The sequence below is a fragment of the Lynx canadensis genome, chromosome B1 (genome assembly GCF_007474595.2).
Source record: "Lynx canadensis isolate LIC74 chromosome B1, mLynCan4.pri.v2, whole genome shotgun sequence".
Taxonomy (NCBI): Eukaryota; Metazoa; Chordata; class Mammalia; order Carnivora; family Felidae; genus Lynx; species Lynx canadensis.
Genome location: NC_044306.2, coordinates 79,785,124 through 79,801,520, shown reverse-complemented (window position 1 = coordinate 79,801,520; position 16,397 = coordinate 79,785,124). Strand labels below are relative to the sequence as shown.

The window sequence follows — 16,397 nt, the reverse complement described above, 5'->3', positions numbered from 1 at the left end:
CTTCTAAACACTTACCTGAAACTGATTAATAAAAGGTGCTATATTCAATCCAAGAGTGCGTTCTGTTCCTTGAACAGCACTCTCTTCTACCAGTGTCTGTGATTCCACAAGCAACCCAAACATCAACACATATTGAGGAAAGATCTTGCCTCCAGATTGCAGCAAACACCTAGAGAAGGAGAAATGTTTTAAAAATCATCTTGATTCCCTACATTTTATAAATACCAATAACTAATTCATAATGAATTGGTAAACTACAGATTGTACCTAATCTAATGGACTGTATGTTACTGGCTGGTTGTTCAGAGTGATAAACCACTGGAAATAATTTCCCAAAAAGTCAAAGTGGCTGCTGATCCATGAAAGAGAAAAACAACCAGTTGGCTTGATGGATGGAAGTCTTTAGATTCAGGAAGAGTAATCAATGGATATTAAAACTAGTGGGTGAAAGTTTTATTTGGAAAAAGATATTTACATCATCTCCAAGTATCGTCTCCACAAATGGCTTACTAGTTACAAAGGGAAAAACAGCACCTTACTACGGAAAAACCCAGTGAAGACAACTTAAAACACACTGACCTAAATTAATATCGACAATCATGGGATAAAGCAATACTATATGCCTCCTAATGTGACAAAACTTCTGTGAGGAAAACTGAGGAAGACTGGGGAGAAAAAAAGGAATATAGGAGATTACTGGGATAGGGAAATGTTTAATATAGACTATATGTTAAATAATAGTATTTTTATCAATGTTAAGTTTCCTGAATGTGATTTTATTGTGATATGTAGGGAAAAGCCTTTGTTCTAAGGAGATACATGCTAAATGTTAAACTGTGAAGGTTATAAAGACAAAACAATAGTCTTATGTTCATTGTTACTATTCTTGCAATTTTTCTTAAGTTTGAAATTTTGAAATATTTCAAAATAAAAAGTTGATGGAAAACTTTATGATAAGTAAACAGACTGCTCTTGTAACAGCTCTCCCTAAAGATTAGGTCATTGGAAGCCAAGTCATAACTGGGTCATTTGATGAACATGGAATCAGCAAGGGAAGTTAGAGATGATTCCTAAGTATAATGCCATTAGACTGAGACAAGTCATGATCCGAAACCAAGACAATCTCTCTTCAGTAAATAAACATAAGTACATCATCATTTACATTGTAATAAGTCCTACATATTATATAGATCAGCCTAAAAAAGGACTTCACAGTACTTTGCTCATTTGTTATTGCTTTCCTATCAACTTCTAGTATTTTAGGTAAAGTCTAGTAGAAATTAATCTCTATAATTAATAAAATTACACAGCTCTTAACAAAATTCCTGTCTATGTCTTTACCAAACCAGATAAAAATATGTCTTCCTAAAACACTGGAGAAATCTACCTGTTTTGCTCAAATGGATCAGGTTTATTCCTGATAATTCATGGCACTAATTTTTCTGAAAAAATGATGAAGTTATCTCTAATTGTGATCCATTTAAATAGAGCCAGATCTAATCACTCTTAAGATCACAATTTCTCAAATGACAGACCCAGCCACAGAGCTTTATGCTCTTGACTAAATTCCCTCCATCCCCAGTAACCACAAGAGGGTACTGTTCTATGAAATTTGCAAGCTGAAAAAGCACATAGGGTTAGAAGTCAACCTTCTAACCATAAAAATCTATGGGGAAAAGGAAGGGAGGGCATTACATCAAATCATTTCAGAAAATTAGACTAAACAAAATATCAAAATTTTATCTTCTGAACCCTAAAAAGTCAGAACAGGCTGACTAGAGTACTAACAACTGTGCTAGAGATAAATATTATACACAAAGGCAGTATATGATAATTATTTTAATAGACCATGGTCATACTATTTTAATCTAAAATGTTATACAATGGGGCACCCGGGTGGCTCAGTTGGTTAAGCGAAACTTCGGCTCAGGTCATGATCTCACAGTTTGTGAGTTCGAGTCTCGCATCGGGCTCTGTGCTGACAGCTCTGAGCCTGGAGCCTACTTCAGATTCTGTGTCTCCCTCTCTCTCTACCTCTCTCTGCCTCTCTCTCTCTCTCTCTCTCTCTCTCTCTCTCTCAAAAGTAAACATTAAAAAATTTTTAATATAAATAAATAAAATGTCACACAAATCCTTAACTCAATATTACTGTCACTAACAGGAATGCTCCTTATTTATGTATAGATAAAAGAGTAATTGCCTTGAAACTCTGCTTAGCTTTACTGACACTGGTTTGTTGTCACTTATACCACTGCAGCTGCCAGACTCCTCGATGGACCCTCTGCAAAGCCAAATAATACTTCTGAACCATCTGTGCCTTCAGCAGTGAGAAAATACGTTCCAACTCAAAAGTCTAACCATAAATGGCAAAAATTCTGAAGAAACTCTTCAGTTTCCTTGTGACCCAACACAAGATGTTTTTAAATGCGTTTCAAATTAAAAAAAAAAAGTACCAAACTTTTAAACTTCTTCCTGTATTTTAATCTAGTATGACTGAGCAAAGTCTAAGAATGAAGATTTTAAAACAATGACTACAAAGAAAGGTAGCTAGAAACTAAATATTTAAGTCTGTGAAATGGCTCATTTTCCCTTGCCTTGTTTGGGGGTGCTCAGAGGAGTTCTAGTGAGACAGACGCCCTTATCCCAGATATAACTTCACCCTCTTTCACCAGTCATGAGACCTCCCCTCTGTTAAACACTAACCATTAATAACAGGAGGTCTGTGTGAGAAGTATCTGCATACCTGTGTCCCCAGAATCAAGATAAGCCCGCCCATTCAGGTAAGCAGATTGAACAATAGCTTGGGCTGAAGGAAAGAAGCACTGGTTCTTCACTGTTACTCAGGAGGTAGATATTTGGAGGGGAGGGAACACTGGTTAAAACAATAATCATGGGCACTACTAGCATTTAGTGACCAGAGGTGCCAAACATCCTGCAATCCATAGGACAATCCTATATAAGAAAATTAAACCAAAACTGTCCCACCCAAACTTCCAATAGGACACCCGCCCCAACTAAGAAACACCAGGAAAAGGAGTTGGTAGCTTTATATAAGATGTTTACCACTAATATAACTAATCATTCAGACAGAACACACTGCTCAATTGTTTTTATAACCAAACATGCTTTTTAAAAATCCTTTAAAGGTTACATTTAAATAAAATGTGACTGACTGAATGCTTTTCCACTAAAGATCAGGAACAAGAAAAGGACACCCACTTTCATTACTTCCATTCAATGTAGTCACTGTAAGTCCTAGGGGAAGCAATCAGGCAAGAAGAATAAAGGGCATCAAAGTTGGAAATGAAGAAGTAAAACTATCTCTGTGCATAAACAACATTATCATATATGTAAAAGCCTCTGAAGATTCCACATAAAAATATTACAACTAATTAACTCAGCAAAGTTGCAGGACATAAAACCAACACACACAAATTAGTGGTATTTCTGCAATTAATATGAACAACCCAAAAAGGAAATTTAGGAAACAAATTCACTTTCTATAGCATCAAAGTAATGAAGTAACTTAGGAATAAACTTAACCAAGCAGGTGGAAAAGACTTGTAAACTGAAAACTATAAACATTGCTGGAAGAAATTAAAGAAGACACAAATAAATCAAAAGACATCCCACATTCATGGACTAGAAGAAAATACTGTTGCTACCCAAAGTGAGCTACCCAAAGTGAGCTATACAGATTTAATGCAGTCCCTTTCAAATCCCAACAGCATTTTTTACCAAAATAGAAAACCGCATCCTAAAATTATATGGAATTTCAAGGGATCCAGAATAGCCAAAACAATCTTGAAAAAGAACAAAGTTGGAAGTTTTATACTTCCTGATTTCAAAACTTACTACAAAGTACAGGGAAAATGACCATACAAACAAAATGGTGGAAAAGGAAGCCTCAGATTCACCTCTTCCCACAGAGACACTTACTTACCCAAAACGGCACAGACTAGGGGCACTTGGGTGGCTCAGTCAGTTAAGCATCTGACTCTTGGTTTCAGCTCAGGTCACGATCCCACAACTTCTGAGTTTGAGCCCCACCTTGGGCACTACATTGGCAGTGTGGAGCCTGCTTGAGATTCTCTGTCTCCCTTTCTCTCTGCCCCTCCCCCACCTGAGCTCTCTGTCTCTCTCAGAAATAAACATTAAAAAAAAAAAAAAACCCTAAAAAACACACAGACTAAACTGTTTCTGTGAGATACCTAGAAACTAGTTAAGAGGTTCCTGTACTCCAAGCCAGTACACGGCCAGAAAGAACTATATGGAAGATGATAGGAAAGTGTATCGCATTTACTTGCCACAGTCCCCAGCTACAGCACAGTACAATCAAGAGACAATCCCCAATTCCCAGCTTCTTGTTGGGGAGAGAAACAGAAGAATGGAACGTACATCCAACACTATGACTTTTGGGAGTGCTGCCCAAGGAAGTGGTTTCTGTCTCACATGAAATCTAAGTGACAAAAAATGGGCGCCAGGCTAGGGCCCTCTGGTAGATTACAAAGGCGATCACTTGGCTTAAAGACCAGAGTCTGCAGTTCCACAGCCAGTCATCAGGGTGAGCTCTGGTACTATGACTTGCTATAGCACCAAGGGAGCTGCAGTACTTCAGACCGATACTAGGGGAGCTCCTGAGGAGAAACCAGCAAGACTTCAACTAGCTGACACACAAAAGCCCCAAAGAAGCTACATGCCCAGAAAAGGCTTGCGAGGTCTTCAGAATCTCTAGTCAGGCTGAATGGTAAAGGTCCTCCCTGTACAAAGCCTCCCTGTACAAAGCCTCCCTGTATAAAAACTGAGATGAGGCATTCTTCTAAAAGCTCAAGTCCTAACAAAAGTTAACATGGCATACAAACAACGAAACATGGCCTAATCAAAGGACATTAAGTATCCAGAAATTGACCCTAATGAAACAGATACAAGAATTAAAATTAACTATCATTAGGATGCTCAAATAAATGAAATGAAGAAAATGATGCATAAATAAATAGAGAATATCAACAAAGACATAGAAACTATAAAAAAGAACCAAACAAATTGTGAGCTGAAAAATCACTGAATTGAACATTTTACTAGTGGGATTCAACAGAGACTTGACCAGACATAATGATCAAATTCGAAAACAGACAAATGAGACTACATCAAACTTAAAAAATTCTGCACATCAAAGGCCTAAAGGACACAATCAACAGAGTGAAAAGGCAACCTATGAAATGAGAGAAAATATCAGTAAATCATGTATCTCATAAGGGGTTTATCAGTAAATCATGTATCTCATAAGGGGTTAACATCCAGGATATATAACAAACTCCTATAACTCAACTACAGCAAAAATCCAATTAAAAAATGGGCAATGGACTTCAATAGGCAGTCCTTGAAAGAAGATATAAAAATGACCAACAACAATATGCAAAAATGCTCAATATCACTAATCACAAGAGAAATGCAAATCAAACCATAAAACATGAGCCTACACCCATTAGGATGTCTACTATCAAAAGAACAGAAAATAAACAAATGTTGGTAAAGATGTAGAGAAACTGGAATCCTTGTGCACTGCTGATAGAAATGTAAAATGGTACAGCCATTATAAAAAAGATTCTGGAGATTCCTCAAAAAATTAAAAATAGAATAACCATATGACTCAGTTAATTGCACCTCTGGATATATATCAAAAGAACTGAAAGCAGGGGCGCCTGGGTGGTTCAGCTGGTTGAGCATCAGACTCTGGATTTCGGCTCAGGTCATGATCTCATGGTTTGTGAGTTTGAGCCCAGCATCCCTGCTTGGGATTCTCTCTCTCTCTCTCTCCCCCTCTCTCTGTCCCTCCCCTACTTGCACTCTTCCTGTCTCTCTCAAAAATAAATAAATAAACTTAAAAAAAATCAACTGAAAGCAGAATCTCAGATATTATTCACAGTAGCTAAAAGGTAGAATAACTCAAGTGTCCATCAATAGATGAATGGCTAATGGCATATTTATATAGTGGAATATTATGCAGTTTAAAGAGAAGGAAATCCTGTTACATGTTACAACGTGGGTGAACCTCAAGGACATTCTGGTAAGTGAAATATATCAGTCACATAAGACAAATACCATATGATTCCATATATGAAGTATCTAAAGTACTCAAAATAATACAAAATAGTAATAGAAATTAGAAAGGTGGTTGCCAAGGGCTTGCGGGGTGAGGGGAATTAGTGTTTTATGGTTATAAAGTTTCAGTTTTGCAAGATGAAAAAGTTCTAGAGACCTATTGGTTACAATGTGAAAATACCTTAGTACTACTTAGCTGTATACTTAAAAATGGTTTAGATGATAAATTGAATGTTTCCCACATAAAAAAAGAATTAGTTACTTAAAAACAAACTTATTATGAAGCTACAGTAATCAAACCAGGATGGTACTGGCATAAAGGGAGACATGTAGATCAATGAAACAGAATTCAAGAGCTCAGAAATAAACCTTGACATATACGGTGAAATGATTTTTGCCAAGGGTATCAAGAGCATTCGATGGGGAAAAGACAGTCTTTTCTATTAACAGTGTTTGGAAAACTGGATATCCACACTCATAAGAGTGAAGCTGGGCCCTAACTATATACCATATACAAAAATTAAGTCAAAATGGATCAAAGACCTAAATGTAAGACCTAAAACTATAAACACTCTTAGAGAAAACATGAGAGAACAGTTTTAGGCCACAGAATCTGACAATGATTTCCTGGATATCAAACCAAAAGCACAGGCAACAAATAAAAAAAAAAAAAAAAAAGTGGACTGTACAAAAATTTAAATTTCTGCACATCAAAAGACACTTTCAGGGCACCTCAGTTAAGCATCTGACTTCAGCTCAGGTCATGATCTTGTGATTTGTGGGTTCCGGCCCCACTTCAGGCTCTGTGCTGACAGCATGGAACCTGGAGTCGCTTCAGATTCTCTGTCTCCCTCTCTCTCTCTGCCCCTCCCTGCTCCTCTCAAAAATAAATAAACATTAAAAAAACAAAAGATACTTTCAATAAAGTAAAAAGGCAACCAACCCACAGAATTGGAGAAAATATTTGTAAATTATCTGATAAGGAATTAATATCCAAATACATAGAGAATTCCTAAAAATCAAAAAAAAAAAAAGTCTGACTCAAAAAATGGCAAATAACTTGAAAAGACATTTTTCCAAAGAAGATATAAAGACAGCCAATAAGCACTTATTTTAAAAAGCTCAACAACACTAATTAATAGGGAAATGCAAATCAAAACATTAATACATCATCTCCCACCCAGCAGGATAGCTACTACAAAAAAAACAAAAAAAACAAACAAACAAACAAACAAAAAAACCAAAATAACAAGTGCTGGTGAGAATTTAAACCCTGTGTACTGCTGATGGGAATATAAAATTGTACATCAACTGTGGAAAGCAGTATAGCAGTTGCTCAAAAAATTAAAACTAGAATTACCATATGATCCAGCAATTCCACTTCTGGGTATATACCCAAAAGAATTTCAAGCAGGGTCTGAAAGATATTTGCATTCTCATGTTCATTATTATTGTTATTCACAATAGCTAAAAGGTGGAAGTAACTCAAGTGTCCATCAATGAATGAATAAGAAAAATGTGATATATACATACAATGCAATATGATTCAGCCTTAAAAAAAAAAAAAGAAGTTCTGACACATGCTACAACATGGATGAACCTGGAGGACATTATTCCAAGTGAAATAAAGACAGTAACAAAAATATAAATATAGTATGGTTCCAGTCATATGAGGTCATAAGAGTAGTCAAATTCATAGAAGCAGAGACTAGAATCATGATTGTTAGCTGCTGGGAGAGGATGGAATGGGGAGTTATTGTTTAATGTGCATAAGATTTCAGTTTTACAAGATGTAAAGAGTTATGGGGATAATTGAAGGTGATGATGGTTGCACAACATTATGAAAATATTTAATACCACCAAACTGTACATTTAAAGATAGTTAAGATGGTAAATTTTGTTATGTGCATTTTACCACAATAAAAAAAAAATTGGAAAAAGAATTAAAACTGAAGATAAAATAAACCATTAGGTAAAGTGTCTTTCTAAATAAGTCAAACTTCATTTGTGTTAAAAATTCATAGAGCTGAAATTCCTTCCAAGGTGGCTAATGCAATATCCCTCATTTTACAGATGAGGAAAACTGAGGATGAGAGTCTATATTATGTGATTTATAGAAAATTTCACTACTTCAGGAATTCATTAACAAATGTGAGACTAGCTCTGAACCCTTTAAGCACCACGTTCTGGGGCGCCTTGGTGGCTCAGTCGGTTAAGTGGCCGACTTCGGCTCAGGTCATGATCTTGCGGTCAGTGAGTTCAAACCCCGCGTCAGGCTCTGTGCTGACAGCTCAGAGCCTGGAGCCTGTTTCAGATTCTGTGTCTCCCTCTCTCTGACCCTCCCCCACTCATGCTCTGTCTCTCTCTGTCTCAAAAATAAACAAATGTTAAAAAATAAAAAAAAAAATTTAAAAAAAGTCGGTTAAGCACCACGTTCTAAACTATCGAGTATATCTGCTTAAAATTTTATGTGCGTGTATGTATGTATTTGTGTCAAATCTCTGTACCCCCATAATTTGTGATACGTACAAAACTGTTTTGAAGGAAAAAAAAGTGGTGATTTTTATTTGTTACTCCATAAGAAGAGTTTGGTTAACAAAAGAAAATGTATATAGAACCTAAAATATAATTACCCATAGAATCAAACACTTTTTCCTGGTTTTGTCAAATGTTTTTTTCTTCGATAGATAATCTGCCTTTGCTATTGCAATCTGGTCTGTATTCCCCCCGCTTTTCCTATACTACAAAACAACCCATATATATACCACAAAATTCAAAATCTGTAACATTCATTTTACTCAAATTTGGATCCCCAAATGTTAAATATTGCCATCTTTTCAGATCTGAGCAGCATGACCAAAGGACTTTGAAGCTTAGCCAAATTTGCTTTTATTAAATATTAGGGTCAAGTTTGCCTCCAGCAACAACACTGAAGGGAAAATCTCTTAGGGAGATAACTGTACTATAAAATAAAGATTTTAAGACCTAAGAGGACTGGGATTGTTCATAAGAAGCACTCTGCTCAGGGCACCTGGGTGGCTCAGTTGGACGAGCATCTGATTCTTGATACCTGCTCAGGTCATGATCTCACTGTTTGTGAGACTGAGCCCCGAGTCAGGTTCTGTGTTGACAGTGTGAAGCCTGCTTGAGATTCCCTCTCCCTCTTTCTCTGCCTCTCCCCCACTTATGCACACACACACTCTCTCAAAATAAACATTAAAAAAAAAATTTTTTTTTAAAGAAGCACCCTGCTCTCCCAACATATCATCAACTGTGTATTATATATCTCTTAAAGATACGTCTTATTAAGATGTGATTTGATTTTTCCTTATTTACCCTGAATGTCTTATCTGTTCTTATAGATCTCTACTTAATTCTCTATATCATACATAGACAGTCCAATCTCAAAGCAGGCTCTCTTCTTCACACCTACAGAGCAGGGATTCCTTTAGACCAAAAGCAACGAGTAATGACATGCACACAAAGAGAAAGGCATAAAGTCACATGTCCTGAAAAGCAATGCTTAGAACATACTATGATCATAACTCATCTATACAGTTATGCCACTGAAGAACTAAACCAATTTATATTAATTTAAGCTCAAAATACAAAAGTTGCATTTTGTGTTTTACCTGGATATTGCAGCTTTTTCCATTATTTCCTGCTGAATGAGCCCAGATGGCTCAATGACATCCAGTATAATTATACTCCACAACTTGTCTGATTTTGGCCTTTGCAACACAGCAGATTCATCTTCCACGTGTCTCAGCCAAAACTCAAGTGTTTCTTTAGGAAAGTGATTGGCTTCAGATATGAGGTCCAGAGTTATACGATGTTGGTCTTTCTCCACAGAACTGTAAGGTTTAACCTGCCCAAGTGTGCCAGCAATTATGGGCAGAATGGAGAAGCCTTCGGAAACATCTAACACATAGAATGGTTCAGGGATGCTCTCTTCTGAATTACTCTGTCCACTTCCACAGCTCATCTCATTATTCTGGCAGTGAGTATCCATGGCCTGACACAGTTTCTCTGGAGTCAATGAAGACAACACTTTTCTCATTGCCATTTTAAAGCTTTCATGATAGAGGCTGTTATTAAGCAAAGCAATTTCTGTGGATTCCAATATACATGTCTGCTCCATAGCATCTGGTTTGCTGGTCTGAAGGTTAGCCAGGGCACTACAGAGTTCAGCTTCACTTCCTAAGGAGAATAAGTCTTTATCCTTGCTAAAATCTTTTCCAACATCCATTTCATGTTCTGAACTGAAAACACTGATATTCTGGATTCTTAAGTAACAATCTTGACAAGACACTTCCATCATCACCTGGTCCCCAGATTTTATCCAGTAGTCTCCATAAAACAGTAAGAAAGAAAGAAAAATTGTAATTAATATATTTATAAGTCTAAGAATCATACAAATACTTCCACCCTCCCCTCATTTTGAAATCACTACAGGAAAGATTACATCTATTGATTTAATAGAATTAGGTGAATTAATTTATTCATGTCCTACAAAAAAACTAGGAAAAATCCCTACAGCTTTACTTAGTGAAAAACTTAAGTTTGAAGATTCAATTAACTAATGGCATAATAGACTCAAGAGCTCCATTATTGGACCCCAACTATTAGTTTTATAGTGCCTTTACTGCAATCACTAGGTATCATGTCCCCATATTATGGAGTGGGGAAAGGGGTACAGGAGACTCCCAATCCTCTTCAGTAGTGAAGCGAATAACAAAGATAAATAAAAGTCAGGGATCAATACCAAATCTCACTTTAGCTTAAAGGGGCATTCTTTTCTCTAACAGCAATTTCCAAAAAGAACAAGGCAGCATTCAATAGAACCTTGCCAGTAATATTTCTGTTTATATTTAAACATTCTTTCATGTTTAGGAATTTGATAATATAAGGAAGGACTAAGTCCTACAATAAAGAGTGTATCATGGTCTTATCCATGAACTTTCAAACTTGGTAAAACTTTAAAATGTGCACGTATAATCACAATTTCTTCTTATCAGCATTTAGAGATGGTTGAAAATACAAATTATTCTTTTGTTTACACATTTAAAATGTCCTTTCCCTAAGAAGGATTAAAATTTTTAAAGCCCATCTAAGTTACTATAAGAAAGTTAGAATAAACAAAATAACACATGAAAAGATGTGCAACATCACTAATCATCAGGGAAATGCAAATCAAAACCACAGTGAGATATAACCTCACACCTGTCAGAATGGCTAAAATCAAAAACACAAGAAACAAGTGTTGGCAAAGATGTGCACTGTGGGTGGGAATAGTGTGGAAAATAGCATGGAGGTTCCTCAATAAATTAAAAATGTAATTACCCCTGCTGGGTATTTATTCAAAGAACACGAAAACACTAATTCAAAGGGATACACACACCCCTATGTTTATAGCAGCATTATTTACAATAGTCAAGGTATGGAAGCAGCCCAAGAGAACACTGATAGATAAATGGATAAAGAAATGTGGTATAGAAGAGAGGTGGGCTGGGGGATGGGTTAAATAGATGATGGGGATTAAGGAATACACTTGGTATGATGAGCACCAGGTGATGTATGGAGGTGTTGAATCACTATAGCATACACTTGAAACTATAATTACATTGTATGTTAACTGGAACTTAAATAAAAACTTAGAAAAAAAAAGATGTGATATATACATACAATAGAATATTACTCGGCCATAAAAAGGAATGAAATCTTGCCATTTGCAACAATATGGATGCATCTACAGAGTATAATGCTTAATGAAATAAGTCAGTCAGAGACAGACAAATACCACATGATTTCATTCATACGTGGAATTTAAAAAACAAAATAAACAAAGAAAAAAAAAAGAGACAAACCAAAAAACAGACTCTTAACTACAGTGAACAAACTTATGGTTACCAGAGGGGGGGAGGTGGATGGATGGGTGAAATAGGAGGTGAGAATTAAGAATATATTTATGATGGGGTGCCTGGATGGCTCGGTGCATTGAGCATCTGACTCTTGATCTTGGCTCAGGTCATGAACTCATGGTTTCTAAGATCATGCCCTCCATCAGGCTCTGCACTAACATCGTGGAGCCTGCTTGGTATTCCCTCTCCCTCTCTCTCCTCCCCTCCCCTACTCACATTCATGCACATGCATACATAATCTCTCTCAAAATAAATAAGCATTAAAAAAAGAGTATATTTATGATGAGCTTGAATAGAGAATTGCTGAATTATCACATTGATGATCTGAAACTAATGTAACATGATATGTTAATTATACTGGAATTATAGTTTTAAAAATAAAACAAAGAAAAAATGCCACTTACTGAGTGCCAGTTGCTATGATAGGCATTTTACATCCATTATCACTGATAATCCCTACAACAATCCTACCAAGTAGGCAGCAGCATCCCATTTTTATACATCACATAATAACAGCTCTGAGACATAACCAGCAAGGCTAAGGCTAGCCAGAGAGTCAGTTCAAGTGCTAAGACTTGAATCCCAAATCTACCTGACTGACTCCAAAAACACCATACTAGCCAAACACTATACTCATCCCATGACTTAATGGTCTTGCCAAATTAAATCCTTGACTAGGAGACTAAACAGAAATAGAAACTTATCACCTCCCAGTTTAAAACAGGTATAATTTTTCTATGTAATACAACTTACGTGAACTACACTAAAACCCATCAAATTGCTGGCAAAAAAATTTCTACAGAAAAATACTCCTGCACTAGTACCTTTCTACCATGTTCTATAAAAAATGGACTAGCATTCTATTATCTGCTGATAACCAGAGTAATCAGAGCTGAAGAAATGATTTAACGATAGACATTGTTGAATGGTATGCAGCAATTATGTTTTATTCTCTTTCTTAACTATATATATTAACTATTTAAAACTACTTTTTAAAAAAGAAAGTTCTGGGGCGCCTGGGTGGCGCAGTCGGTTGAGCGTCCGACTTCAGCCAGGTCACGATCTCGCAGTCCGTGAGTTCGAGCCCCGCGTCAGGCTCTGGGCTGACGGCTCAGAGCCTGGAGCCTGTTTCCGATTCTGTGTCTCCCTCTCTCTCTGCCCCTCCCCCGTTCATGCTCTGTCTCTTTCTGTCCCAAAAATGAATAAACGTTGAAAAAAAAAATTTTAAAAAAGAAAGTTCTGAAAAACTTAACCAATCTCCCTCAACTGGAAACTTCATATTCAAAGTAAATTTTCTTACACTGATTGAAATGCTTAGAAGATTAAAGCAACAAGACTAAACAAACAAACAAAAATTAGACAAGATATACCTGCAAGGTCATGTACGGGGTAGACAGCCTGTTCCCAACATGTTTCCTCACTAGGACTTGTGGATAAACTGTGTTCATCATCAAGCTGGAGTACAAACCAAACCACAATAGCATCTAGTATGCCTTCTTTAATCACAGGAATACCAATTTTACCACATTTTTTAGTTGCAAGACTTTTTAATTCCTGACAAAAATGTAAAAGGAATGAAAGCAGTTCATATATGCAATATATACATGCCCTACTATTACATCTCTTTCCATTTCTGTAAGTTCTCAGATCTGCCCAGCATCACTGGGGGAATCAGTATCTTGACACACCTATAGCCATTTCAGGCATACTAAATGAGAAGCTCCAATCTACCACAGGGGAATACTGTGGAACTATTAAAAACAATGAGGCAGAGTGAGTGGGTGGCTCAGTCAGTTGAGCATATGACTTTAGCTCAGGTTATGATCTCACAGTTCGCAAGTTAGAGCTCCGCATAGGGCTCTGTGCTGTCAGCACAGAGTCCGCTTTGGATCCTTGCCCCCTTCTGTCTCTGTCCCTCCCCCGCTGTGCACAAGCGTGTGTGTGCTTTTTCTCTCCCTCAAAAATAAACATTAAAAATAAAATGAGGCACATACATAATACTGATGTAGAGACAAATCCAGGATATACTGTTGAATGAAGGAAGTGAATGGCAAAGAAATAGGGATTGTTTTTGAAAACATGAGCACATGAATGTGTGTGTGTGTGTGTGTGTGTGTGTGTGTGTGTGTGTGTAGAAAAACAGAAAAGCAAGTCTGAAAAGATATACTTCAAATTGGTGATCTGAGAAAGTAGGACCTAGATTTTAAAAAAGGAAGGGGTTGGGGCGCCTGGGTGGCGCAGTCGGTTGAGCGTCCGACTTCAGCCAGGTCACGATCTCGCGGTCCGTGGGTTCGAGCCCCGCGTCGGGCTCTGGGCTGATGGCTCAGAGCCTGGAGCCTGTTTCCCATTCTGTGTCTCCCTCTCTCTCTCTGCCCCTCCCCTGTTCATGCTCTGTCTCTCTCTGTCCCAAAAATAAATAAACGTTGAAAAAAAAAAAGAAAAAAAAGGAAGGGGTGCCTGGGTTGCTCAGTTGGTTAAGTGTCACACTCCTGATTTTGGACGCTCAGCCTGGAGCTCTGAGGTGCTTGGGATTCTCTTTCTCTGTCCCTCCCCCAGCAGCATGCATGTGTGTACTCTCTCTCAAAAATAAATAAATAAAGCTTAAAAAATAATAAAATAAATTAAAAAGGAAGACATATACTTTTTCTTTTCTTCTGTATTACTTGAAAGTGTTAAAACAAGCAGATGTTACTTGAAATTTAACTGTGGCAAAGAAAAATTAATGTAAGAAAATCTCAAAATAAGGACAGCTTTGGGGTATTTAGCAACTATAATCATGTTGATCCCTACTGTACAGTTGTATCAGAAAAGAAATGCTCTTGAAGCTCAGCCTCAGTAATCAATGTCAAAGTGTTAATGTAGCTCCAAACCACCTCAAGAAAAATCTAGTAACAACTAATAGGGGATTAAATTATATTAAATGCATTAAATTATAAAGATCTTAGGCTAAAATGACCTTCACAAAGTGTTCTGTGCTCACACAGGTTTCATCTAATCTGACTTAAAGACCTTCAGAGAAGGACTCGATGTGACCTTTTTTCATTTCCTTAAGCACTTCCTTTGTGTAGCACAGCCTCCCACCACCCACCGATACACATACACAGACACTTAGGGCCATCAACTTGTCCTGGTTTGCTCAAGACTGTTCTAGTTTTTTTTTTTAATTTTTCTTAACGTTTATTTATTTTTGAGAGAGAGACAGAGTGAGACACAGCACGAGCAGGGGAGGGGCCGAGAGAGAGGGAGGCACAGAATCCGACAGGCTCCAGGCTCTGAGCTGTGAGCACAGAGCCTGAAGTGGGGCCCGAACCCAGGGACTGCGAGATCATGACCCGAACCAAAGTCAGACCCTCAACCAACTGAGCCACCCAGGTGCCCCAAGACTGTTCTAGTTTTAAAAATGAAAGTCCTGCGCCTTGGGAATCTCTCATTTTTGGGCAAACTGATATGGGTGCTCGCCCTAATACACATACAATCTAGAGATCTGGATTACTGTTCATTTCAAGGAATACTGTTAACTTAAAACAGCAGTATAACATTGAGAAAAGTCAGAAAGCTCTAGGTTATAACTCTTGCATTCACACCTGCATAATCTGAGGAAAATGAATGTAAACAAAAGTTCTCTCATCTGTACAGCCCAAGGATAAGTATAACTATATTGCAACACTGTTGTAAAAGCAATCTAAGAACACATGTGAAAGCACCCGGCACATTATACATTCCCAACAAACTTTAGGGATTTTCTTCCTATGTATTTAAAGTAAATAATTTCAGGAGAAAATACTGGTTACCATTTAATCATTTTCCTTACATATAGTAAACAGAATCCCATGCAAACTCATAAAATAAGACTGTTCTATGTAGTACTTTAAACAATGCATGAAATTTAATGCTCAAAATTGTAACTTTTTTTTTTTACCTGAAGATTGTTGAAATCTACTGTCATAATTTCAAAGCACTCTGTCAAAGCCAAATATCCCCCAGGAACTCGACTCATCTTTTCAGTTGTATATGGTTCCACTGTCTCTTCAGTATCCACAGAAGAACAAGCTGGACTCTGAAATTTCACATTTGTTGGTAAACAGATCCCAGCAACATCCTTAGTACACACCCTGGTAAGAGGGAAAATGAGAAGTGGAAGGGAGAAAGATGGGGTGGGTTTTTTTGTTTTTTTGTTTTTAGAATTGAGTCGAGAAAAAATAAACAAAAATGACATAAAAACTTTACTGGCAAAGGTTTCTTAAACACAATACATACACAATCACTAACTATAAAGGAAAACAAATGAAAAATAGATCTACATTACAATTAAGAATGCTGTTCATCAAAAAATACTCAGCTTTAAGAAAGTAAAAAGGCACACTGAGTAGAAGC

The 16,397-nt window shown here is 37.0% G+C and overlaps 1 protein-coding gene across 7 annotated transcripts in view; it reads right to left on the bottom strand.

The window, feature by feature from the left end:
* PRMT9 (protein arginine methyltransferase 9) overlaps positions 1-16,397 on the bottom strand; it is a 39,196-nt gene that overhangs the window by 6,116 nt on the left and 16,683 nt on the right. For 6 of the 7 annotated variants that reach the window (XM_030312954.1, XM_030312952.1, XM_030312955.1 and 3 more), the window contains 4 exons: positions 15,943-16,135; positions 13,394-13,577; positions 9,735-10,452; positions 16-169 (listed from right to left, as the gene is read on the bottom strand). In XM_030312954.1, the coding sequence (XP_030168814.1) occupies positions 16-169; positions 9,735-10,452; positions 13,394-13,577; positions 15,943-16,135 (1,249 nt within the window). The remainder of the gene's footprint in view (positions 1-15; positions 170-9,734; positions 10,453-13,393; positions 13,578-15,942; positions 16,136-16,397) is intronic. The other variant, XM_030312953.1, reaches the window with a different exon arrangement.